At 42.8% G+C, this 27,656-nt stretch overlaps 1 protein-coding gene across 13 annotated transcripts in view; it reads right to left on the minus strand.

Moving 5' to 3' along the window:
* DTNB (dystrobrevin beta) overlaps window positions 1-27,656 on the minus strand; it is a 409,923-nt gene that overhangs the window by 306,694 nt on the left and 75,573 nt on the right. For all 13 annotated transcript variants that reach the window (XM_032762373.2, XM_032762370.2, XM_075063546.1 and 10 more), the window contains one exon: window positions 6,525-6,679. In XM_032762373.2, coding sequence (XP_032618264.1) covers window positions 6,525-6,679 — 155 coding nt within the window. The remainder of the gene's footprint in view (window positions 1-6,524; window positions 6,680-27,656) is intronic.

Below are 27,656 nucleotides of genomic sequence, written 5' to 3' on the forward strand. Positions count from 1 at the left end.
AATTTGACACCATCAGCTCAGGATTGAACAAAGACTGTGAATGGCTTGCCAACTACAGAAGCAGTTTCTCCTCTCTTGGTTTTCACACCTCAGCTTCTAGAACAGGACCTCATCCTCCCTGATTGAACTAACCTTGTTATCTCTAGCTTGCTTGCTAGCATATATATACCTGCCCCTGGAAATTTCCACTACATGCATCCGACGAAGTGGGTATTCACCCACGAAAGCTCGTGCTCCAAAAACGTCTGTTAGTCTATAAGGTGCCGCAGGATTCTCTGCTGCTTTTACAAATCCAGACTAACACGGCTACCCCTCTGATACTTGACAACCTTGGTTGAAACGCTGCAAGAAAGAGCTTACATGAGAAATTGGTTCAGATGAGATTAGCATAGAATCATAGGACTGAAAGGGACCTTGAGAGGTCATCTAGTCCAGTCCCCTGCACTCCTGGCAAGACTAAGTATTATCTAGATCAGGGGTCGGCAACCTTTGGCACCCGGCCCATCAGGGTAAAATGCTGACAGGCCGGGCTGGTTGTTTATCTGGAGCACCCGCAGGCACGAAGCCCTATAGCTCCCACTGGCTGCAGTTCGCAGTTCCCAGCCAATGGGAGCTGTGGGAAGCAGCATGGGCCGAGGGACATGCCAGGTACTGCTTCCCGCAGCTCCCCCTGGCCGGGAACAGTGAACCACAGCCAGTGGGAGCTGTGGGGCTCCATGCCTGCGGACACTCCAGATAAACAAACCGGCCCGGTCCACCAGTGGCTTTCCCCTTACGGGCCGGGTGCCAAAGCTTGCCGACCCCGATCTAGACCATTCCAGACAGGTGTTTGTCTAACCAATGATGGAGAATCCACAACCTCCCTAGGCAAGTTATTTCAGTGCTTAACCGCCCTGACAGTTAGGAACATTTTCCTAATGTCCAACCTATACCTCCCTTGCTGCAATTTAAGCCCATTGCTTTTTGTCCTATCCTCAGAGGTTAAGAAAAACAATTTTTCTCCCTTCTCCTTGTAACAACCTTTTACATACTTGAAAACTGTTATGTTCCCTATCAGTCTTCTCTTCTCCAGACTAAACAAACCCAGTTTTTTCAATCTTCCCTCATAGGTCATGTTTTCTAGACCATTAATCATTTTTGTTTCTCTTCTCTGGACTCGCTCAGATTTGTCCACATCTTTCCTGAAATGTGGCACCCAGAACTGAACACAATACTTTAGTTGAGGCCTAATCAGTGCAGAGTAGAGTGGAAGAATTACTTCTCGTGTCTTGCTTACAACACTCCTGCTAAAACATCCCAGAATGATGCTGGCTTTTTTTTGCAACAGCATTACACAGCTCACTCATATTCAGCATGTGGTCCACTATGACCCCCAGATCCCACTCTGCAGTACTCCGTCCTAGGCAACAGGGCTGGCGCTTCCATTTAGGTGACCTAGACGGTTGCCTAGGGTGCCAGGATTTGGGAGGGCGGCATTTTGCAACCCTCGGCGGCAATTCGGCAGTAGGGGGTCCTTCCACACTCTGGGTCTTCGTCAGCAATTCTGCACCGGGTCTTTCACTCGCTCCAGAACCCACCGCTGAAGTGCCCCGAAGACCGGGAGCGTGGAAGGACCCCCCCCGCCCCCGCCGCAGAATTGCCGCCAACAACCGGGAGTGCGGAAGGACTGCCACCTAGGGTGCCAAAAACCCTGGCACCGCTCCTGTTAGGCAGTCATTTCCCATTTAGTATGCGTGCAAATGATTTGAATTTCATCCAATTTCTTTCAGAACATTTCTTCAGTTTGTCCAGATCATTTTAAATTTTAATCCTATCCTCCAAAGCACTTGCAACCCCTCCCAGCTTGGTATAGTTCACAAACTTCATAAGTGTACTCTCTATGCAATTATCTTAATTACTGATGAAGATATTGAACAGAACCAGACCCAGAACTGATCCCTGTGGGACCTCATTCGTTATGTCCTTCCAGCCTGACTGTGAACCACTGATAACTACTCTCTGGGAATGGTTTTCCAACCAGTTCTGCACCCACCTTGTAGTAGCTCCATCTAGGCTGCATTTCCCTAGTCTGTGTATGAGAAGATCATGTGAGACAGCAAAAGCTTTACTAAAGTCAAGATATACCACATCTACCACTCCCCACCCATCCACAAGTCATGTTACCATGTTAAATAAAGCTATCAGGTTGGTCTGATATCATTTGTTCTTGACAAATCCATGCTGACTGCTACCTATCATATTATCTTTTAGGTATTTGCAAATTGGTTGCTTAATTATTTGCTCCATTATATTTGGGTATAGAAGTTAAGCTGACTGGTCTGTAATTCCCTGGGTTGTCCTTATTTCCCTTTTTATAGATGGGCACTACATTTGCCCTTTTCCAGTCTTTTGGAATCTCTCCCATCTTCCATAACTTTTCAGAGATAATCGCTAATGGCTCAGATATCTCCTCAGTGAGCTCCTTCAGTATTCTAGGATGCATTTCATCAGGCCCTGGTGATTTGATATCTAATTTATCAAAGTAATTTTTAACTTGTTCTTTCCCTATTTTAGCCTCTTCTGATCGTATCTTATTTTCAGTGGTATTCACTGTGTTAGATGTCCAATCACTGCCAACCTTATTGGTGAAAAACGAAACAAAGAAGTCATAAAGCACCTCTGCCATTTCCACATTTTCTCTTCTTGTTTTTCCCCCTTCATTGAGTAATGGTCCTACCCTATCCTTGGTTTTCCTCTTGCTTCTAATGTATTTCTAGAATGTTTTCTTGTTACCTTCTATGTCCCTAGCTAGTTTGATCTCATTTTGTGCTTTAGCCTTTCTAATTTTGTCCCTACATAGTTGTGTTATTTGTTTATATTCATCCTTTATAATGTGACCTAGTTTCCACTTTTTGTAGGACTCTTTCTGATTTTTAGATAATTTAAGGTTTCTTGGTTAAGCCAGGGTGGTCTCTTGCCATACTTCCTATCTTTCCTATGCATGTTAAAGTTAAGTGTGTTATACTTTTGTTATATGTTACCTGTTATTCTTATTACCTGTGCTCACTATCTTTTAATGTTTCCCTTAGTTAATAAACTTACATTTGATATTACTATAGATTACAGTTCTGTGTTGTTATATTGGAACTGATACTTAGTTGAATCAAACAAGCGGCATATGTGTGTGTGTGTGTGCGCGTACCCTATTCCCTTGGGAGTAGTAACCTGGTAATTACTGTGAATGTCCAGCGACAGAGACTGGATACTACAGGGAATGCTTTGAAGTAGCTTGGGAGTTGGGATCCGTCTTATTTTTAATCTGCAAGGCAAAGTAGGGGCTGATAGAGCCTTGGCGGGTGTGCTTGAGTGGCTGAAGGGCTGACAGGAGCAGGGACTTGACATCCAGCTGCCACAAGAAAGTCCCTCACTCTGGAGGCAGAGGAGGAAGTAGTGACTCGCAAACCCCCTAAAACTGTCACACTCTCATAAAAATGCCTTTGATCAAACTATGCATAAGCCTTCTTTCTGAAGTAATGAATTTAATCTGGTACTAGAATTGTGCCAAATCCCCTTTTTGCCTGAGTAAAGACTGTGCCCATTTTCTTTTATTAAACGGGAAAAAATTTAGTTAATGAGCTTGTTCTTCCAGAATGTCAATTTCAGCAAAACTCAAATTTGTGAAAATCAGAAAATACAGAGTTAAGGTACACAGCTATGTTACCTTACCTCTGCCTCCCTGGAGCTGGCAGTAGGCACTGGGAATTATCTGCATACAATTCAGCTGCCTTCACTGTGTTAGGTGTAGCTTTATTGAAAGGTGGAGTAATAAGTAGAGATGTGATTATCATCTGCAGGGAGGGCTGTAGACTAGGAGTCAAGGGATAAGCTCTCCCTGACCTTCTATGAGTGTGTGATCAAATGAAAGAACTGCATGTGTGCTTTGGGAGATCCGGTATGCCTCATTTCATCACGGTGTTGTATAGGCTGTGTCACTGACAGGGCACAAGGGTTTTCCTGCCCGGGGGATTGTCAGCAGTTAGGTGGGAGATGAGTGTGGGTTATGAGTTTAAGGAAGGGTAAGTGAAAGTAGAGTGTTTGATGGTACTGTGTACAGAAGGGTAAAGGGGTCGTAATAAGATTGAAGGAGTTGTAAAATGTAGTAGATGCCCTGTTCTTTCTGTGGAGTAGATTAAGGCTACGTCTTCACTACCTGCCGTATCGGTGGGTAGCAATTGATTGCTCGGGGATCGATATATTGCGTCTCATCTAGACGCAACATATCGATCCCCGAACGCGCTTATATCGATTCCAGAATTCCACCAACCCGAATGGAGTTGCGGAGTCGACATGGGGAGCCGCGGACATCGATCCCGCGCCAAGAGGATGGTGAGTAATTCGATCTTAGATACTTCGACTTCAGCTACGTTATTCACATAGCTGAAGTTGCGTATCTGAGATCCATTTTCCCCCGTAGTGTAGACCAGCCCTAGGTGTGAGAGTTTAAGGAGCTCTTGTTCAATACAGGGCAAAAGCAGAGAGAGTATGCGCGGTTATGGGCACCACTCAAATTGGGCAATTACGTTGCATGGGTGTGTACCTTAATTCTGTATTTCCTGGTTTTCACAGGTTTCAGTTTTACTGAAATTGAGATTCTGGAAAGGCACAGGCTATATCCAGGCAACCTTAAATCTGCATTAACAAAGTTGTTGCCATTTAATTTCCTAAAGTTTCTAGAAGAAAGAAAAGTTGTTGGTAGACATTAGGGGTCATTGAGGCAGTTGTAATTATCATGTATGTGTGTCGTTCAGATGCTCCTGTAAATAGGTATTTGATAACTACTTTTAACTTAGCACTTTTCATCAGTAGATCTCAAGGAGGAAAATATTATTCTCCCTTACAAATAGGGAAACTGAAGCACGGAGAGATGAAGTGACTTGGCCAAACTGACCCAACACTCCAGCGGCAGAGCTGAGAATAGAGCCCAGGTTTTCTGAGTCTGAGTCTACTGTTCGCTCCACTAAGCCACTCCATTGCTATGTGATTTCAAAGTGCTCTCCTGCACCCTGTACTCTTTTTTGCAGTAGGAAGAGCATAATGGTTGTGTCTTGATATGTCTGCAGTGGTTAGTTGCTAACAGAGTTGGTGAGAGAAATCTCAGACACATTCTGTGTCCCAAAAACTGAAGAGTTTTATTACAAGGGTGGTTACAGTAACTTAAAGCATTCAAAGGAAGATTGGTGTTTCTCTCTCCTCACCCAGTCTCCCAACTATTCCCTACAACATATAGCCCCCGCCCACCACCACCACCACCTCACCCTCCCCTTCCCATTAAGCCATTATCATTTTAGAAGCCTGGTGTGAAACAAAAAATAAAAACATTGGTAGATGCTGAATTTTCATAAGCTTCCCCCTCCATGGGTCTGTATCTCAGAAACATGCTCAAATAACTCCAAATTTGGCTCACTAATCCAACTCCCACTCCCATTAAACACAGCAAATTTCAAGAGAATCTGAGTACCCATACAGATATTGGAATTTAGAAAAATCATCCTTTAAACAGAAATATTTTCTCAATCTTAATTATAGAAGAGTTGGTCTTCCTCTGTAATACAGCATGAAATTAATCATCAGCAACTGCTTTGCCATATCCATATCCCCAACAATCTTGAAAGCATAGCAGGCTCTGAGAGGTGTGAAGCGGCCCATTCATCTCAGTGTGATTGTCTCAACGGAATGAGAACACCCCATGGAGATAAATACAACCTAAAACAATAGGTATGACACAGAGGTTCTCAAACTATGGGAGTATGCCTCTCTATGGAGATGCCAGTTGCCTGTCTTTTGGCCAGGGGTATAGTGCTACTGGAGCAGTCTGAACCATTACTCTGGGACCTGCACTCTGACTCTTCGGAAATAAAAATCTGCACAAATTTGCACTCTGGCCCCTCTCCCATCAAGGCTTGCACCTGACTGATGCCTGCTGCACTAGATACCCTGTGCCCCTGCTGTTTGAAATGCTGTACTGTAGCCCAGCCACTCTATTGAGAAAGGAACTGAGGGTTGTTCACTCAATATGCCCCTATATACCCTTGCTATGAGGGGCACAAGGATAGATAGGGTGCATGCACAAACTGAATGGGCAGGACTACTGAAACTCTCTGATCAAAGGCACATGAGCACCTGAAGTGGAGTACCTATAGGGTCAATACTCTGTGAACTTATTGTTCAAATGGCCCCAATTTTGGATCAGTAACCGAACCCCACTCCCCCAAGAAAGGCATCAAATTTCAAAGCAATACAAGTGACCATGATGATTTTAGAGCATTTACTGCTAAGTTTTAAACAGAAATCTGATTTCAACCGTAACTACAATGGAACTAGCACTCTGCTATCATTTACTCAGACCCTCTTAAAATTTTTTGGAGTACATGACACACAAAGTTAAAAAGAGTGTACATACAAATCATAACAGAAGTCGTCACTGGATTTTAGAAGGTGGCACTATTTCAACATGCAATATACAATCACATTTTGTTAACTCTTACTTGTTGTGGGAAACATGTCCGTACGGAATGTTCTGTGTATCCAAAAGAAGGCCCTTCAAATACAGCTGTTGGAAGTTTTAAAACTTCTCTCAAAAACTGATCAAACTTTGTAAATATCATCAATCCATTGGAATCTGACATTTGGGAGAAAATATCTATAAGAAGAACAAAATAAAGTAAAACCTTAGAGTAAATATAAGTTTACTGAAAAATGTATTATGCTTTCCACCACAAAAGTTTTTTTTTAGTTATTAAATCTATTTCTACTTGTTTACCATGAACATCAATTTTATATTACTTCTTTCCAAGTTACAATATAAAACTTAACATGAATGCACTTCATTTATTATATATCCTCCAGGTTTTCTCCCCACATTCCTATACAATATATTTTTCCAATGTACTAAAAACCTCTAATATGTTGAAGGCAAGACAGGTAGATTTGGGATGTGTGGAGTGTAGTTGAAAGAGAGAGCCTGAAGCATGGGCCTGGGGAAAGGCCTGAGGTCTGAACCAAAGTCAGCAAAACTTATGTTATGAGTAACAATCAGGCCCTGTCAAAAGCAGATGCTTGCCTGCAAGTCAGTGTGCAGTACATGAACTCGGCACCAGTATTGCTAGCATTGCTAAAACACACTGAATATGTAAACACATTCCAGCAGGCCAGCACAAGAACACCCCAACCTTGCACGTGATAAGATGGTTTGACAAAAGTGATGAATTCGCAGAACCATCGGCCATTATCTTTGAAAACTCCTGGCGATCAGAGAGGTTCCAGATAGTTGGAAAAAGGCAAATATATTGCTCACATTTAAAAAAGGGAAGAAGGAGAACTCGGGGAACTACAGACCAATCAGCCTCACCTCAGTCCCTGGAAAAATCATATATCAGGTCCTAAGGAATCCATTTTGAATCACTTGGAGGAGAGGAGGGTGACCAGGAACAGTCAACATGGATTCACCAAGGGCAAGTCATGCCTGACCAACCTGATTGCTTTTTATGATGAGATAACTGGCTCTGTGGATATAGGGAAAGCGGTGGATGTGATATACCTTGACTTTAGCAAGGCTTTTGATACGGTCTCCCACAGTATTCTTGCCAGCAAGTTAAAGAAGTATGGATTGGATGAATGAACTATAAAATAGATAGAAAGCTGGCTAGACTGTCAGGCTCAATGGGTAGTGATCAATGGCTCGATGACTAGTTGGCAACCGGTATCAAGCAGAGTGCTCCAGGGGTCGGTCCTGGGGCCGATTTTGTTCAATATCTTCATTATCTGGACAATGGGATGGATTGCACCCTCAGCAAGTTCGCGGATGACACTAAGCTGGGGGGAGAGGTAGATACATTGGAGGGTAGGGATAGGGTCCAGAGTGACCTAGACAAATTGGAGGACTGGTCCAAAAGAAATCAGATGAGGCTCAACAAGGACAAGCGCAGAGTTCTGCACTTAGGATGCAAGAATCCCATACACTATTACAGGCTGGGGACCGACTGGCTAAGTGGCAGTTCTGCTGAAAAAGACCTGGCTATTACAGTGGATGAGAAACTGGATATGAGTCAACAGTGTGCCCTTGTTGCCAAGAAGGCTAGCGGCATATTGGGTTGCATTAGTAAGAGCATTGCCAGCAGACTGAGGGAAGTGATTATTCCCCTCTACTTGGCACTGGCGAGGCCAGTTTTGGATCCCCCACTACAGAAAGAATGTGGACAAATTGGAGAGTCCAGCGGAGGGCAACGAAAATGATTAGGGGGCTGGAGCACATGACTTATGAGGAAAGGCTGAGGGAACTGGGCTTATTTAGTTTGCAGAAGAGGAGAATGAGGGGGGATTTGATAGCAGCCTTCAACTACATGAAGATGGGTTCCAAAGGGGATGGAGCTCAGCTGTTCTTAGTGATGGCAGATGACAGAACAAGGAGCAATGGTCTCAAGTTGCAGTGGGAGAGGTCTAGGTTGGATATTAGGAAACACTATTTCACTAGGAGGATGGTGAAGCACTGGAATGGGTTACCTAGGGAAGTGGTGGAATCTCCATTCTTAGAAGTTTTTAAGGTTCGGCTTGACAAAGCCCTGGCTGGGATGATTTAGTTGGGGTTGGTCCTTCTTTGAGAAGGGGATTGGACTAGATGACCTCCTGAGGTCTCTTCCAACCCAAATCTAATGATTCTAAAAGAGATGCTTCGTCTGGAACATCAGGAGGAAAGTATAAGGGGAGGTAAAAAACATGTCATGAAACACATAAGGTGATACATAAGTTGTTTATCCTTGATTGTTTGTCTTAGTCTATAAATGTTGGGATACCTCGCTTTAACCCTTCATCCAGCCTAGGGGACAGTGGAAAGTCCCACGACTTACTAAGCTGACATTGATCCCAGGAGCTAGGACCATTCTTCATCAGCAATAAACCTGACCAATTTCCTTCACTATTAAAATGGGTCTTGTGGTCTTATTGGGCAGTTTGATTGGAGCCTGTGTACAGACTATATGCCCAGAACTGGTGCAGCATGCAAAAAGTACGCATGCATGCAGCAGAACATCTGACATGGAGAATGTAGGAACAGTACTGATATTTTTATGAACAATAGCTATGACTCAAATAACCTATTCACTTTGTATTCATACCCACTGGGTGTGAAGGAGTTAATCCCTCTTTCTTTGAGTCCAGACACATAAACACGTTAAGATTGGTAACAATGAACTATCAAGAATTGCACAGAGCTGGATGACAAGGGGGAAATAAACCCTTTCTGACAAATTTTTTGCATTTTAACAAAAAAAGTTTCATTCTGAAGCAGGGAGGATCATCAAAAATGTGAACATTTTCAAGGAAAGCTATTTTAAGAAAAATTGTTTCAGAAGAACTTAAACAGAATTTTTCAGCTTCCCAGCTGCTTTCAGGGAAGGATCTGAAAAAGATTTGTGGATCATGGTGGATAACCACCTGAATCTGAGCTCCCACTGCACCGCTGTGGCTAAAAAGGCTAATTTGATCCTCGTATGCATAAACAGGGGGATCTTGAGTATGAGTAGAAAGGTTATTTTTAGGGTTGTCAAAGGATTAAAAAAAAGACTTGTGATTCATTGCAGTTTTAATTGCATTCTTTAACAATAATAGGTACTATTTATTATAAATATTTAGGATTTTTTCTACATTTTCAGATATAGTGATTTCAGTGACCACACAGAATACAAAGTGTACAGTGGTCACTTTATATTATTTTTATTACAAATATTTGCACTGTAAAAAAGATACATAAAAGAAATAGTATTTTTCAATTCACCTCATACAAGTACTGTACTGCAATCTATTTATTGTGAAAGTGCAACTTACAAATGTAGATTTTTTGTTACATAATTGCGCTCAAAAACAAAACAATATAAAACTTTAGTGCCTATAAGTCCACTCAGTCCTACTTCTTGTTCAACCAATCGCTAAGACAAATAAGTTTGTTTACATTTACAGGAGATACTGCCACTCACTTCTTATTTGCAATATCACCTGAAAGTGAGAATAGGTATTCATATGGCACTGTTGTAGCCAGCATTGCAAGATATTTTCCTGCCAGATATGCTAAACATTTGTACGCCCCTTCATGCTTCGACCAGCATTCCAGAGGACATGCTTCCATGCTGATGACAGGTTCTGCCTGATAACGATCCAAAGAAGTGTGGACTGATGCACATTCATTTGCATCACCTGTGCCACCAACAGAAGGTTGATATTCTTTTTTGGTGGTTCAGGTTCTGTAGTTTCTGCATCTGAGTGTGTTGCTGACAACATGTTCCACACCTTGTCCCTCTTAGATTTTGAAAGGCACTACAGATTCTTAAACCTTGGGCCAAGTGCTATAGCTATCTTTAGAAATCTCACATTTGTATCTCTGCATTTTTTCAAATTGGCAATGAAAGTTTTCTTAAATCGAACAACATGTACTCGGTCGTTATCCGAGATTGCCATAACATGAAATATATGGCAGAATGCAGACAAAGCAGATGTTGAGGCCTAAATTGTATCAAAAATCCTTTGAGAAAGCTGGTAAAATACTATCAGGACAAAAAAATTAAAATGAAAACCACAACATTTATACAAGCAAAACTTCAGAATCCAAACACAGTTTGGCACTATGCTGATGCTCCACTTAAAGATCCTGTCAGTAGAGGAGTCTGTAAAACCAAAAAGTAAGGTAGGGAAACAGTGGGATGTGATGGAGTGAAGAGAATTGCCTTGAGGCTGAAACTGGCATGCTCACTGTGTTGCAGGAAATCTAATCTTATTTTACCTCAACTGACATTTTGGAAGACAGAGAAGGAGAATAGGACCTCATAATCCAACAAGTGCATCTTCACTAGGAAAAAAGATGTGTTCTTAACTCAAGTTAGCTAGCATGAGGTACAACCCTAGTGAAGACCAGGGAAGTTTGTAATTTCAGCAGGTTAAGACAAGACTATACAAGAGCCTAGGATTTATCTTGACCTGCTAACTCATGTGAAAAGTACAAACTGCCTGGTCTTCACTAGGATATTCACTCATGTTAGCTAACTTGAGTTAAGAACACACCTTTTTCCCTAGTGAAGACAAGGCCAAAGTCATGGTCTGTGACAGGTTCTGTTGGCATGTTCTAAAGAGTACATTGCATGGAATGCACAAACTTCACCAGAGGGCTATCTAAAGGATAAACTGAACAAAACTATGCCTTGTTCGCTCCTGGTGGGAGTGAAAGTAGGGAATATTTGGGAATGGTTGTCAGGGCAGGAAGTAACCCAGGAATTACCTGGTATGGTTCAATTTTTGCACTTTTATTTGAGTACTGATGTAATGCTGGTGTAAGGAGATGTGCAGGGGCAGGGTGAATTTTCAGATATAAAGGAAGGTAAGAGCAAGAGATGGGAGAGATTAATGCCATATACCTGCTTCAGCAAGCAAAGGAAGCTGCAGGTGGTGATCAGGTGTTTCAATGTAGTAGAGAGATGCCATGGATGGGATGCAAAGAGAATAAAAGAAGTGGCATGCAAGGGTTATGACTGAGATAACCTAGGACACAGGTGGAGGATATTTGTGTTTTGGGTGATGTTCTGAGTGGGAGATAATAAAAGACAGCCCTTGTGACTTGGAGTGTGGAAGGGAAGGAGAGGGAAGCAGTTGTTGGCTTTGTTGGGGAGAAATTATATATGTTTAATATTTTTAAATATACTACAAATACAAATTCTAAACTTCTTAGAAATAAATTTAATACTCAATTGCTAGGTAAAACTTAATTAACACTGAATTAGAGCTGCAACTATACTTTTTTTAAAACAGAAAAAAGATCAAGAATACTGTACATAAGCACATTAAAAGTTACGTTAAAAAAACTTAAAGTTGTCCTAATGTTATAAATGTGTACTTACAATTTGACAGCAAATATTATAATATTCCCAGTATTCCACACAAAACTCAAAATCTGAAACCCATGACACATTCCTTTATATAACTTTACTATTAAAAGTAACTGAAGATTAATTACCTACACCAATAAATAATATAACAAAGATACACTAGTGAGGTCACAACTTCCATTCATTAATGACCAAACTAAAACATACTGCATAGAATCATAGGACTGGAAGGGACCTCGAGAGGTCATCTAGTCTTGTCTCCTGCACTCATGGTAGGACTAAGTATTAGCTAGACCATTCCTGACAGGTGTTTGTCTAACCTGCTCTTAAAAAACTCCCTAGGCAATTTATTCCAGTGCTTAACCACTCTGACAGTTAGGAGGATTTTCCTAATGTCCAGTCTAAACATTTAAGTGCATTGCTTCTTGTCCTATCCTCAGAGGTAAAGGAGAAACATTTTTCTCCCTCCCCCTTGTAACCTTTTACATACTTGAAAACTGTTATCATGTCCTCTCTCAGTCTTCTCTTCTCCAGACGAAACAAACCCATTTTTTTCAATCTTCCCTCATAGGTCATGCTTTCTAGACCTTTCATCATTTTTGTTCCTCTTTTCTGGACTTTCTCCAATTTGCCCACATTTTTTCCGAAATGTGGTGCCCAGAACGGGACACAATACTCCAGCTGAGATCTAATCATCTTACTTTCCAAATAAAAAATGCATCTGTTTCATATCAGCTGGTATTTTAATTTTTTTATGCTGTTAGGAGATATTTTGCAATTGTAAATTTAACTACTGTTATATCCCCTGTACTGATATTTTGATTTTAAAATTGAAATAAACCCAAAACATTGTATTTCATTCAATACAGTGGGAAAAAAACTATTACACCTTAACATACTAAGATAGTTCAAAAAGTCTACTTTTCATTCAGACTGAGTGCCAACCTGTGCTAGCAGCTTTCCATTCAGTTCTGGGCACACTAACCTACAACAGAGGTTAGTCTGAAACACTTGGTCTTGAATGACTCCAAAAACAGAAGCTCACAATTAAGCTATGAGAGCCCGTATCACCTGTAACCAGTACCAGTAACTGGGGAAAAACAGTTACTTACCCTACAGTAACTGTAGGTCTCTAAGGTACATTGCCCACATGTATTTCACAACCCATGCTCCTTCCCCAGTAATGCAGAGTCCTATATGATTTGGATTCTGAATTGATGACGGAACTGAAGGACAGTTGGATCCACTTTGCCTTTTATTCCCGCAGTTGGGAGTCACAAGGGCATTCAGGATGCACATATAGCCCAAAAGCCACCGCAGGCCAAAAGACTCTGATCTGAATCTGCGTTATGAGGCACATGTGCATCAGAAATGGAATATATGCGGACAAACGCATCTCAAAGAACCAAACTTAGGGTTTGACTACATAGCAACTCAGAGCATGGCACACCAGGGTGCAAATCTAGAACATACTAGCTTGCCACACACTGACTCACTCCATGGACCCTGCTAAGGGGCATTGAAAGTCCCAGAGTGTGAATTAGTATACTACACTTCCCAGCAGTAGTACACTAAGCCACACTCTTGAGACTTTCACTACACTACAGCAGTGTCTACAACACAGGACATTACAGCAGGGCAAAGTGTTGCACACTCTGGCTTGACATGCAGTATCTTGCTGTGTAGACAAGCCCTAAGAGCATTATATTTGCAAAGTTAAGCACTCAAAAGTTAGGAAAAGTCAGTAGTAAGGTTACGTGTGTTGTGAAGATACAGTAAAATTTCAAAGTTATGAACACCTCGGGAATAGAGGTTGTTCATAACTCTGAAATGTTCATAACTTTGAATAAAGCATTATGGTTGTTCTTTCTGAACACTGACCTAATACACCTTTGAAACTTTACTACGCAGAAGAAAAATGCTGCTTTTAACCATCTTAATTTAAATGAAAAAAGCACAGAAACAGTTTCCTTACCTTGTCAATTTTTTTTTTTTACTTTCCCTTTATTATTTTTAGTAGTTTATGTTTAAACACAGTGCTATACTGTATTTGCCTTTTCTTTTTCGTCTCTGCTACTGCCTGATTGCGAATTTCCAATTCCAAATGAGGTGTATGGTTGACTGGTCAGTTCGTAATTCTGGTACTCATAACTCTAAGGTTCTACTTGTAAATTCATGAATTTCTGAGGCACTCAGAAGCTACAGTGAGAGTTCCATGGAAACACTCAGCAGGAAATTAATAATTTTTTACTGAGCACTGGGTTTGGAGGGTGTACATCAGTGGTGGGCAGTCTGCGCCTTTCAGGGTAATCCACTGGCGGGCCACGAGCTAGTTTGTTTACATTGACTGTCTGCAGCTCCCAGTGGCCATAGTTCGCCGTTCCCAGACAATGGGAGCTGCACGAAGCAGCGGCCAGCACATCCCTGCAGCCTGCACCGCTTCCTGTAGCTCCCATTGGCTGGGAACAGTGAACTGCGGCCACTGGGAGCTGCGGGAGGCCATGCCTGCAAATGGTCAATGTAAACAAACTGTCTCACAGCCTGCCAGTGGATTACCCTGATGTGCCACGTGCAGCAGGTGCAGGTTACCTACCACTGGTGTAAATCATATGAGGCCTATGGCCACTCACTGAATGAGAAGGAAAAAAGGTAATATTGAATAACTACCCATGTTCACTAATGGAGGCAGGGGTTCTGTGGAAGAAACAGAATGTGATCATGTAATTGAAGTCTGCATCATAATATAAACGCACAAAGGAGCCAAATAAAGTTGCAAAGACAATGTTAATTCTGGAATTTATCAGTTTTTGCGTGCTTCATTTTATAACCTTAACATTCTTTCAATATTTTGTTTTTGATGTAATATATAACCATTTCCACAAGACTTCTTCAGTCTTATTCAGTACATAGGTTGGATGGCACTCAGATAATGAAAGAGAGAAATCCTGTGGAACCATGATTCATTCTGGGCCAAGCTGTGTTTGAAATTTACCTTCAGAAGTGGCATGGAATGAGGATTTAAAAACCTAACTTCAATATCATTGAAAATCTAACTTCAACATATCATAGTATATAACCTATCACTCAAATCAGCCTCTGAACCAGATAACTAGAGGGTAGCTAATGTAAAGCTGATTTTTAAAAAAGGCTCTCAAGGTAATTCTGGCAATTACACGCCAGTAAAGCCTAAATTCACTACCAGGCAAACTGGTTGAAACTATAACAAAAAACAGAATTATCCGACGCAGATGAACACGATATGCTGAGGAAGAGACAACACAGCTTTTGTAAAGGGAAATCATGCTTCACCAACCTATTAGAATTATTTGAGGGTGTCAGCAAGCATGTGGACAAGTATGATCCAGTTGATATATTATACTTGGACTTTCAGAAAGCCTTTGACAAGGTCTCTCACTAAAGGCTGCTAAACAAACTAAGCATAGAATCATAGAATATCAGAGTTGGAAGGGACCTCAGGAGGTCATCTAGTCCAACTCCCTGCTCAAAGCAGGACCAATCCCCAACTAAATCAAATCAATCATGGGGTAAGTGGGAAGGTCCTCTCATGAATCAGTAACTAGTTAAAAGATAGGAAAACAAAGAGTAGGAGTAAATGGTCAGTTTTCACAATGGAGAGAGAGAGAAATAGCAGGGTCCCCCAGGGACCTGTACTGACACCAGTGTTGTTCAACACATTCATAAACAATCTGGAAAAAGGAGTGAACAGTGAGGTAGCAAAACTGGCAGACGATACTAAATTACTCAAGATAGTTAAATCTAAAGCAGACCGCGAAGAGTTACAAAAGGATTGCATTAACTGGGTGACAAGATGGCAGATGAAAATCAATGTTGGTAAATTCAAAGTAATACACACTGGAAAAAATAATCCCAACTATACATACAAAATGATGGGGTCTAAATTAGCTGTTACTAATCAAGAAAAATATCTTCGAGTCACCATGGATAGTTTTCTGAAAACATCTGCTCAACATGGAGCAGCAGTCAGAAAAGCTAACAGAACACTGAGGGAACCATGAGGAAAGGGGTAGATAGTAAAAAGAAAATATCATAAAGCCACTATATCCATGCGTTGAATAGTACGTGAGGTTCTGGTCACCGTATCTCACAAAAGATATATTACAAATGGAAAAGGTGCAGAGAAGGACAACTAAAATGATTAGAAGTATGGAATAGGTTCTATGCAAGGCAAGATTAAAAAGACTGGGACTGTTCATCTTAGAAAAGAGCCGAGTAAGGGGCAATATGATAGAGGTGTGTAAAATCATGAATTTTGTGCAGTATGAAAATAAGGAAGTGTTATTTATCCCTTTACATAACATTAGAACTACCGATCACCCAATATAATTAAAAGGCAGCAGGTTTAAAACAAACAAAAAGAACTACTTCCTTCACACAATGCACAGTCAACCTGTGGAACTCATTGCCAGGGGATGTTGTAAAAGTCAAAAGCATAACTGGGTTCAAAAAAGAATTAGGCAAATGCATGGAGGACAGGCCCATCAATAGCTATTAGCCAAGACAACTGCGGATGCAACCTCATGCTCCGGGTGCCCTAAATCTCCAACTGCCAGAAGATGGGATTGGATGATGAGGGGGTGGATCACTCAAAATTGTCCTGTTCTGTTCATTCCCTCTGAAGCATCTGGCACTGGGCACTGTTGAAAGATAGGATACTGGGCTAGATGGACCATTGCCTTTCTTATGTCCTTATGTATCAAGAAGCATCAACTGATGTCCTTCAACTTTGAAACCTTAATAATTTTTAAGAAAGATTTTTATATGGAATTTCCGAAGTTTTAAAAAAAAATTATGGTAAAACAAAAATTTCACGACAAAAGTATTTTCTAGACCAGTAGTTTTCAACCGGGGGTCTGCGAGCAGGTTTCAGGAGGTCTGCCAAGCAGAACTGGCATTAGACTCTATGGAGCTAAGGACTGAAAGTCCGAACCTGAGCCCAAGCCCTGCCGTGAGGGGATGAAACCAAAGCTTTACAGGACACCCTGTAGCATGGGGCTCTGGGTAACTGCCCTGCTTGTTACCCCCCAATACTGGCCCGGGCTTTTATACGCAGAAAAACAGTTGCTGTGGTACAGGAGGGCCTGCAGTTTTTATAGTATGTTGAAGGGGCCTCAGAAGAAAAAGGTTGAGAACCTGTGTTCTAGACAACAGTAGACTATTACTTTATCTACACAAGATGCAAATTCAGTTAGGTAAACACCATCTACTATCTCATGCAATGTATACTTTTTTGCATTAAAAGTGCACATTAATAGCAGCATATGAGCCTCATCCCAGATGCATATTCACAATTGAATGTAATGAAGTTTTCATACACACCTTCAGAGATCAAGGAATCCAAAGAACTTAAAAAGCACTTACACATGCATACACAATGACATGGCCACTTACAGTTGTATAAATTACATTTTGTCAAGTATTTTTTTGAACAGGTATAACTCAGTTAAGTCAAAAAGGCTTTTTGCTGGATGTCCAAAAGCCATATATGTTCAAACTGGGGATTGAGTTTGATTGAAATTATCAAGGACATAGTTTATAATAAGGAAATAAAGGCATCAGGAGTAGACCAGACATTGAAGGGGTCCAGGTTTGAAAAGGAGGGAACAGAAGAGAAAGACAGTGAAGCAAGAGGGGGGCAAATATTTTATTGTGGGGGAGACAGTGGAATATATCTGAACGTGAGACAAAAGAAACCAGATAAGGAAGAGATTAGGAATGATCAGAAGGGGAGCAATAGAGCTTAAATGGAGATCAGGAAAGGGGAAGGAAAAAGGAAAAGAAAGGAAGTGTGGGTGAAAGAAGGAGAGCTCGCACCAGATGGTGTCAATCTTAGTAAGATCTTGGGCTAATAGGGATGGTAGAGAACAGAAGACTTGTGGGCATATGAGTCAAAAAGGGCAGAAACGAAACCTGCTTAGGCAAGATATAGTATCTGACAGAAGGGAAGATTACTCACCTTGTGCAGTAACTGAGGTTCTTGGAGATGTGTGTCCCTGTGGGTGCTCCACATCAGGTGGCGGTGCGTCCCTGCGCCTTCGATCAGAGATTTTTCCAACTGTGTCTGGTCGGGGCACACGTGCACAGTTGCTGTCTCGCGGCGCCACTGGCGCCTCTTCTGGCACATGCACGCCCCGACCCCCTCAGCTCCTTCTCTACCGTGAAGCATTAAGCTCTTACTCCAAAGTAGAGAGAAGAAGGGTGGCTAGTGGAGCACCCACAGGGACACATATCTCAAGGAACCTCAGTTACTGCACAAAGTAAGTAACCTTCCCTTCTTCTTTGAGTCCTGTCCCTGTGGGTGCTCCACTTTAGGTGAATGAGCAAAGCCCTCATGAGGATGGAAGGGACTTCAGAGTTGAGTCTGTAGCTGCGTCTAGGACTGTGAAGCCTACCCTTGTGTCTGTGCTCGATCTGAGCATAATGGTTAGCGAATGTGTGTTCAGATGCCCAAGTGGCTGCTCTGCATATCTCTGTGATGGGTACATTGTGAAGGAATGCTATGGAAGTCGCTACAGCTCTTGTTGAGTGTGTTCTGATGCCCATTGGGGCTGCTATGTTACATAGGGAGTAGCATAACAAGTTTTATCCACTTAGATAGTCTGTGTGTGGATATAGCTGTACCTTTAGAGCTTTCTGTCATTGATACAAATAGTCTGGGAGATTTACAGAAGTCCTTCATTCTGTCCAGATGAAAGGCCAGAGCGCGACGGACATCTAACATATGTAACACCGCCTCTTGGGGTTGCTGTGTGGTTTCAGCTGGAATGTAGGTAAGTGAATCGGCTGGTTTAGGTGGAATGAGGACGATATTTTGATCATGAGTTTTGGGTGCATCCTCAGAGTCACTTTGTCCTTATAGAATATTGTGTATGGGGGGTGTGCCATGAGTGCCCATCTCACTCACTCTTCATGCCGATGTGATGGCTATCAAGAATGCCACTTTCATAAATAAATGAAGTAAAGAACATGATGCTAAGGGTTTGAATGGTTTTCTGGTTAGACCTTTGAGCGCTAAGTTTAAATCCCATGATGGTGAGTTCACAGATATCTGGATACATGTTCTGTAACCCGTTACGAGCCCCTTAGTAATGGTATGGGTGAATATTGACGTCCCATCCACCTGTTGGTGGAAGGCCATTATGGCCACAAGGTAAACTCTAATTGAGTTCATAGCCAGTCCTGAGTTTTTTTAAGGATAGTAGATAATCTAGGATGATCAGAAATGGGGCCTGTTGTGCAGACATTTGCTTGGTTTGGCACCAGAAGGAAAATCTTTTCCATTTTTGGAGGTAAGTAGAGCATGCGGTATGTTTCCTGCTATTAATCAGTACTTGTTTTGCTTGGTCAGAACAGGTTAATTCCTCAGGACAGAGCCATGAAGGAGCCATGCCTTCAGGTGGAGTTTGCCCAGATCTGGACGGAGGGTTTGATCGTTGTCCTGTGAGAGGAGATTGTGTCAGATGGGAAGAGTGAACAGTTTACATAGTGCCATGTTGGACAGGTAAGGGAACCAAGTCTGTGTGGGCCATGTTGGCACTATAAGGATTAGCTTGGCCCCATTGGTTTTTTGTCTTGTGTACGACTCTGGAGATCAGAGGAATCAGTGGGAAGGCATATAGGAGAGGGGCGTTCCATCTGATAAAATCCGACAAAGTGGGTATTCACCCACGAAAGCTCATGCTCCAATACATCTTTTAGTCTATAAGGTGCCACAGGACTCTTTGCTGCTTTTAGAGATCCAGACTAACAAGGCTACCCCTCTGATACTTGACACCATCTGATAAAGAATGCATCTCCAGTGATTGTACTCTCTGTCCTGCAAGTGAGCAGAACTTTGGGCATTTCTTGTTTGCTTGTGTCGCAAACAGGTCTACCAATGGAGTTCCCCATCTGTGAAAAATATGATGTGTTATTTCATCGTTCAGTTTCCATTTGTGTTCTTGGGAGAACTGTCTGCTTTGAGTGTCCACCATGATATTCAAACGGCCTGGTAGGTATGATGCTGTGAGAGTGATGTTGTGCCTTATGCACCAGTTCCATAGCTTTAGAGCCTGCCCACATAAAGGGTGGGATTGTGCCCCACCCTGGCAGTTGATATAGAACATACATGGGATGTTGTGTTAGGATCCGTATTTTTCTGTCTCTTATGAGAGAAAGAAAGTGACAGCATGCACTGTGGACTGCACATAGTTGTAGAAGGTTTATGTGTAGATGTGTTTCCACAGAGGACCATTTACCCTGGGTTGTATGTTGGCTCAGGTAAGCCCCCCATCCGATCAGGAGGGCATCTGTCATGATCTGAACAGATGGTGGTTCTTGTTGGAATGGTACAGCAGAGAAAACGTTTGTTGGGTTTGTCCACCAGCATAGTGATTGTATCACCTCTCCAGTGTGTGTGACTCTCTTGTTTAGACTGTGTCTTTGTGGGCTGTATACTGCATTCAGCCATCTCTGAAGGCATCACATGTGTAGCCTGGCATGTTTTACAACAAATGTGGTAGCAGCCATATGTCCCAATAGTTGTACGCATATTGACACACGTACCCATGGACTGTGTGAGATCACTGATATAAGGGGGGTCATAGTTGTGAAGTGTGGCCTTGGTGGTGATGCTCTGGCCATGAGGGAGTCCAGGTGGGCTCCAATGAACTCTAGTTGCTGCACCTGAGCAAGAGTGGATTTCTTTTCATTGATTTGAAGTCCCAGGGAGTGAAAGAGAGAGGTGATTATTTGAATGCTTCCTTCTGTTTCTGTCTTTGTGGTGTCTTTGAGTAGGCAGTCGTCTAAGTAAGGGAATATCAGTATCCCCTTTCTGTGTAAGTCAGCTGCTACTACCGCAAGTGTTTTGGTGAACACTCTCAGTGCGGTTGAGAGGTCGAATGGCAGCACTCTGTATTGGAAATGTTCCTGTCCTACTGTGAACTTTAGGGAGTGTCTGTGAGCTGGATGGATTGTAATATGAAACTACATGTCTTGTAGATTGAGGGCTGTGTATCAGTCCCCTTCTTCCAGCATAGGAATGACTGAGCTCAGAGTGGCCTGTGGGCGTGGATGAATTTGTTGAGTCTCCTTAGATCGAGGATGGGTCTCCATTCCCCGTTTTTCTTTTGGGTCAAGAAGTAATGGGAATAAAATCCCTTCCCTCTCTGTTGTGACTGACCCAGTTCCACTGCACCTATTCGCAGAAGGTGATCCCTGAAGAGGGATAGGGAAGGCGGGTGGGTAGGAGGCATAGATGTAAAAGGGATGGTATAGCCTGGTTGAACGATCTCTAAGATCCACTAGTCCGAGGTGATGGAGGCCCAGTTGCTGTAATATGGTCTGAGTCAGAGCCCAAAGATTTGGGTATTGGTTGTTGACACCGGTGCTGTGGGGAGATCGTGCAGACCCTTGACCAATGCTTCAAAATTGCAGTTTATTTGGTGGTTGTTGGGACGCTGCTTTCTGTGACTGGTTCTGTCGACGTCTCTGTGTTCTGTTTCTTTGGCCCCGTGTGTCATATGGTCTCTACTGGCATTGAGACATGCTGTCTCTGCTCCTGTTGTACGCCTGGTACCTTCGTCTCCTGTTAGGTGGTGTGTATATCCCTGGGTCCGTAATGTTGCTCGACTTCATCAGTTTTTAGGAAAAGAGCTTGTCTCTGTCAAAAGGCAGATCTTCCACTTTGTGCTGGAGCTCTCTAAGGGGTCCTGAGGAGTGAAGCTATGAGGCCCTTTGCATTCCTATAGCCGTTGCCGTCGTGCGGGCTGCTGTGTCTGCTACATCGAGGGCAGCTTGAAGTGCCATCCTGGAGATAAGTTGGCCTTCGCTGACAACGGCCCAGAACTGGTCTCTCTTCTCCTCAGGTGTGTCCTGCGTGAAGTCCATCAATTTGTTATAATTGTCATGGTCATAGTTTGCCAGTAGCACGACGTAGGTTGCTGTGTGGAATTGTAGTGTGGCCGAGAAATTGTAGTCTTTCCATCCTAAGAGGTCCAGTCTCTTCCATTCCTTGTCCTGACGTGTGATCTTATGTTGTTTGCTCAGTTGGTAGGCTGCATTCGTCACTAATGAGTTTAGAGGTAGGTATACAAACAGGAATTCCATATCCTTATTTGGCATGTGATCTTTCTTGTCTATGCATTTGGTAGTTGGTGGGATGGATGCCGGAGTTTGCCATACTGCATCTGCGGGTTCCAGAAGGGCATCACTGATTGGAATGCCAATTTTTGATGAAGAGGAAGTATGTAAAATCTTTAGGAGTTGGTGTTGTGTCTCCTGAACCTCTTCTAGGGGGATGTTTTGGCTCTGGGCCACCTGCCTAAATAGCTCCTGGAAGTGTCTGAAATTGTCAGGGGCCAGCGTAGGTGTAGGTATGGCCATGTCATCTGGGGAAGATGAGAAACTGTGTTCTGGTGACTCCTTGTGATTATAGTTGTTGTCCCTCCCTTCTTCTCCTTCCTGAAGTACCTCAGAGGGTTCAGTTACTGATGTTGTTGCTGACCTTATGGGTTTCCTGTGCGCAGACACGGGTCTCTGGAATTGGGACCTGAAAGCTGCCCATGGGTCCAACTGTGGTCATTGGATAGGGAATGGCATGAGTGGGCACATCCATGGGTTCACGAGTCATGTTGGTAGACTCTTGCTTGTCTGTCCTTTGCGATTGTATTGGTGAGTAGTGTCCACTGAGGAAGAATGTCCTGAGAAGAAGGCTGCCTCCTCATCGTTTGAGAATGGCGGAGCAATGAGAGAATGAGGCTGCTCAGGTGCCGTCAGTACTGGTGAGTCCGCAGTGCCAGGTAGTGGAGAGCCAGGTGCTGATGTAGTTGGCATCTCGGAGAGTTGAGTGAGGAGGAGTTGATGCCATAGGTGCTGACTTTCCCTCTGCTTGGTGAGTGCTCGAATCCCCACCTCTTCCTGCCCCTGCCCCGCCCTCACCCCACCCCCATTCCACCCCTTCCTGAAAGTCCCCACCGCACTGCCGGAGGTGCCTGGTGTATCGAAGGTGCTCACTCTTGATAAGCTCAGCCCCGATGGCAGGGATCTTGCCAGAGATAGTTTCCTTTTTAGCGGTTCATGGCTTGGTGAAGACAAGGCCCTTTTTCTTGATTTCTCTGAAGAGGAGGCATTTGCCCTGTCAATGGAGACCACCGCAAGGAAGCCACATGTTGATGCTGCTGTGGACAATCGGGATTTGTCCATCAAGGTTAATTTCAGACAGAGATCCCTATCTCTCCTGGCTCTAGCCTTTAGGCTGTTTCAGTGAGTGCATCGTGAGGAATGTGCGATTCCCCGAGGCAGCGGACACAAAGTGAGTGTCCATCCGAGATTGGCATGGTATCATTACAAGATGCACATCTTTTAAAAGCTGGGATCCAGGCATTTTTAAAAGTGTCCCTCTTTGGGATTTGGGGATGAAATTAAAGTGAAAACATGTTTTTTTCCAAACTAACTAGCTACGATATTACTGCTATGTTAATCTAAGACTAACTAGAGTTAATTAAACTAACAACAATCTAAAACTACATTTTTCTATAGTTCGTAGGGACAGTGCTAGTGGACTCTGTCTCAAGCTGAGGATGGTTAAGAAGGAACCTAGGGGGTCAGGCGTGCGCGTGCCAGAAGAGGCGTCAGCGGTGCCACATGCATCCCAACCAGACGCTGCTAGCAAAAATCTCCGATTGACAGCGCTGGGACACACCACCACCTGATGTGGAGCACCCACAAGGAGAGCACTCGAAGAAGAATGGAAGGAACAAGATCACATTTATAAAAGGAGGAAATCAGTGTAGTCCCTGAATTTTCTCAGCAGTGGTCAGCAACATGGGAACAGTATATGTAGGGCAGAATCAGGGTTCCAGCCTTGATGAGCAGACTGATTAGTGGGAGGAAAAGAACCTAGCATGTAGAAGGTGATGTTAAAAGAAGGTGTTTGGGGGAGATTTTAAAGTGTTTGAGTTAACAGCATATATCACATGAATTTTGAAAGTACAACCCTGAGACTCTGGAGTCAGAATGTAGCCGTGTCAGTGAGGAAAGGAAAGATAAACCATTGAAAACAACTGTGCTGCTTGCCAGTGAGGCAGAGTCAGTTAAAACATAGTATTGAGAATGTTTATCAATAGCATTGTTTTGCAGATAGAACAGGAGGTCAAGGAATCAGGAAAAGGGAAGACAGGGACAAGAAAAGCAGGGCATAGAGATGAGATAAATGCAAGGAGTGGGGGAACAGGAGGAACTGGAAGTATTAGTACATAATTTAGATTAAGACTTTCCTGACATCACAGAGACTTGGTGGGATGAACTCATGACTGGAATATTGGTAGAGGGTAATAGCTTGTTCAGAAAGGACAGGCTGAGAAAAAGGGAGGAAGTGTTGCATTATACATTGAGCATACCTACACTACTCCTGGGGAATTCTGCCTCCGAAAATTAAAAATTCTAGGCCAAAAAGTTAAAAATTCTGCATACAATATTTTAAAATTCTGCAAATTTTGTCAAAATAGCACTATATAATGACATCAGTTTCAATTATTTTGGTAATTTATTTCAAAATACCTGTCAGTAAGTATATCTAACAATACAGACACACAAAAATTCCCCCAGGAATAGAGAGTTAAAGGAACACTTAGGACAACCCAGTTCCTGCTTCTCTGCCCCTTCCTTCTCCAGAGGCTAGACGGGGGGGCAGACACTCACACCCCTTTCCCCCCCAGAATCCAGCTGCACCCTCCCCCAGCCCAGACACGCACACCTCCTACCCCCCAGAGCCCAGCTGTGGGCCCCCTGGCCCACTCACATCCCCCACACCCCGGTGTCAGCTGCAACCCCCCCCCGACACTCACATCACCTCCTCTCCAGAGGCCAGCTGCACCCCCCCATCTCACCCAGAGACTCACATCCCCTCCTCCTCCCCAGAGGCCAGCTGCAGCCACTCCCTCTCACCCAGACACTCACATCCCCTCCTCCTCAGAGGCCAGCTGCAGCCCCACGCCCCTCACCCCCGACCCAGACACTCACATCTCCTCCCCAGAGGCCAGTTGTGGACCCTCCCAGCCGAGACATTTGAGAGGCCAGTTGCACCCTCTCGACCCAGACACTCACAGACCCTACCCTCCTAGAGCCCAGAGATCCAGGAGGAGAAACAGCCTCATGCTGGGTCCCAAGCTTGCACAGAGTTTCCTATGTGCCACCATCTCCTTCCTACAGGGCGTGCTGGGAACTGCAGATGCTAGGAACCCTCCAGTTCCCTCCCCCTCTACCCGGCACCATCTTCTATGTGCGAGCTGGGCTCTGCCAGGTCCAGCAGCCTCCAGTGGTGGCCAACATCTCTGCAGCCCATTTCTGTGGAGGAGGAAGGAAATTCTACACATCCAACATCAATTTCTGCAAAATGCTGCATTGTGCAGTGGTGCAGAATTCCCCCAGGAGTAATACACTTTGTTCTAAGCAGCAGAAGGAGGTCAGAGGCAGTCAGGTTGAAAGTTTCTTGGTAAGGATGAAAGGGGGAAAAACCAATGACATCACAATAAGGATCTACTATACACTAACAAACCAAAGGAAGAAGTGGGTGAGGGACTTATAGAACAAACAACAGAAATGTCCACAAGACAAGACCTGGTAGTAATGGGGGATTTTAACTACCCAGATGTCTGTTGGAAAACTAATATGGCAAAACAGAAAATTTCCAGTAAGGTCTTTAATTGTGTTGGGAACAACTTTTTGTTCCAGAAAGTGGAGGAAGTAACCAGGGGGACAGCCATTTTAGAGTTGATTCTGACTAACAGGGAAAAATTGATTGCAAATCTGAAGATGAAAGGCAATTTGGGTGAAAATGATCATGAAATAATAGATTTCATAATTCTAAAAACAGGAAGGAATGAAAGAAACAGAATAAGGACAATGGAGTTCAAAAAGTAGACGTTAAACTCAGAGAACTGGTAGGTAAGGTCCCATGGAAAGAAAATAAAAGGGATAAAAGAATTCAGGACGGATGGCAGTTTCTCAAAGAAACAATATTAAATATATAATTGTCAACTATTCTGAAGCAAAGGAAAGATAGGAAGAATAGTAAGAGGCCAACACAGCTCCATCAGGAGCTCTTTAGTGATCCGAAAATTAAAAAAGAGTCTACAAAAAGTGGATACATGGACAAACTGCTAAGGAGGAGCAAAAAATGACAGCACAAGGAAGCAGGGACAAAATCAGGAAGGCTAAGACACAAAATGAGTTACACCTGGCAAGGGACATAAAAGGCAATAAAAAGAGGTTCTTTAAATACATTAGGAGCTTGAGAAAGACAAAGGGAAGAATAGGGTCTCCACTCAGTGGGGAAGGAGAGCTAATAACTGATGATATCAAGAAGACCGATGTGTTTAATGTCTACTTGGCTTCAGTCATCCCTAAAAAGTTTAATGATGACTAGATGTGCAACACAATTAATATTAACAAGCGGGAGAAGAAAAGCAAGCAAAAATAGGGAAAGAATAGGTTAAAAAATATTTAGGTAAGTTAAATGTATTCAGGTCAGCATCCTAAGGTAGTTAAGGAAGTAGTGTAAGCAATCACAGAACCGTTGGCAATTAAGAACTCATGGAGGACAGGTGAGGTTCCAGAGGGCAGGAGAAGAGAAATCATAGTACCTGTCTTTAAAAAGGAGAACAAAGAGGACCTGGGTAATTACAGATTAGTGAGCGTAATTTCAATACCTTGAAGGATACCGGAAGAAATTATTTATCAATTAATTTGTTAGTTTTAGAGGATAATTGGGTGATAAGTAATAACCAGCATGGATTTATCAAGAACAAATCATGCCAAACTAACCTAATTTCCTTCTTTGACAGTGTTACTGGCCTAGTGGATAGAGGGGAAAGCAATAGGTGTAATATATCGTTATATTAGTAAGGCTTTTGATACGCAGCCCCTCATGACATTTTCATAAGTGAACTAGGAAAATGTAGTCTAGATCACATTACTATAAGTGCACAATTGTTTGAAAGATTTTACTCAAAGAGTAGTTATCAATGGTTTGCTATCAAACTGGGAGGATATATCTAGGGAAGTCTTGCAGGGGTCAATCCTGGGTCTGAGATTATTCAATATTTTCATTAATGATTTGGATAATGATACTAGTGAGTATGCTTAAAAAATTTATGGATGATACCAACCTTGGAGGGGTTGCTAGCACTTTGGAGGACATAATTAGAATTCAAAAGGACCTTGACAAATTGGTGCACTGGTCTGAAAGCACCCTAATGAAATTCATTAAAGCCAAGTACAAAGTGCTTGGGATACATAGGAAAAATCAAATGCACAACTACAAAATGAAGAACAACTGGCTAGGTGAACTGCTGAAAATGACCTGGGTGTTATAGTAGATCACATATTGAACATGAGCCAACAATGTGATGCAGTTGCAAAAATGGTTAATATTATTCTGAGATGTATTAACAAGAGTGTGATATGTAAGACACGAGAGGTAATTGTCCCGCTCTTCTTTGCAATATAGAGGCCTCAGGTGGAGTTGTGTCCCCAGTTTGGGGGCTACAGGTTAGGAAAGTGGACAAACTTGAGAAAGTCCAGAGGAGAGCAAAAAAAAAAAAAATAGTAAAAGGTATAGAAAACCTGATGTGACGTTATTGACATAAACTGTGACCTTATAGATCACTGTTGTCACCACTGTTATATATTTGCAGCAAATATTGGACAAAGGTTGTCTTGTGAGGTGTCTATAAA

Source organism: Chelonoidis abingdonii, chromosome 3 (assembly GCF_003597395.2).
Source record: "Chelonoidis abingdonii isolate Lonesome George chromosome 3, CheloAbing_2.0, whole genome shotgun sequence".
Lineage (NCBI taxonomy): Eukaryota > Metazoa > Chordata > Testudines > Testudinidae > Chelonoidis > Chelonoidis abingdonii.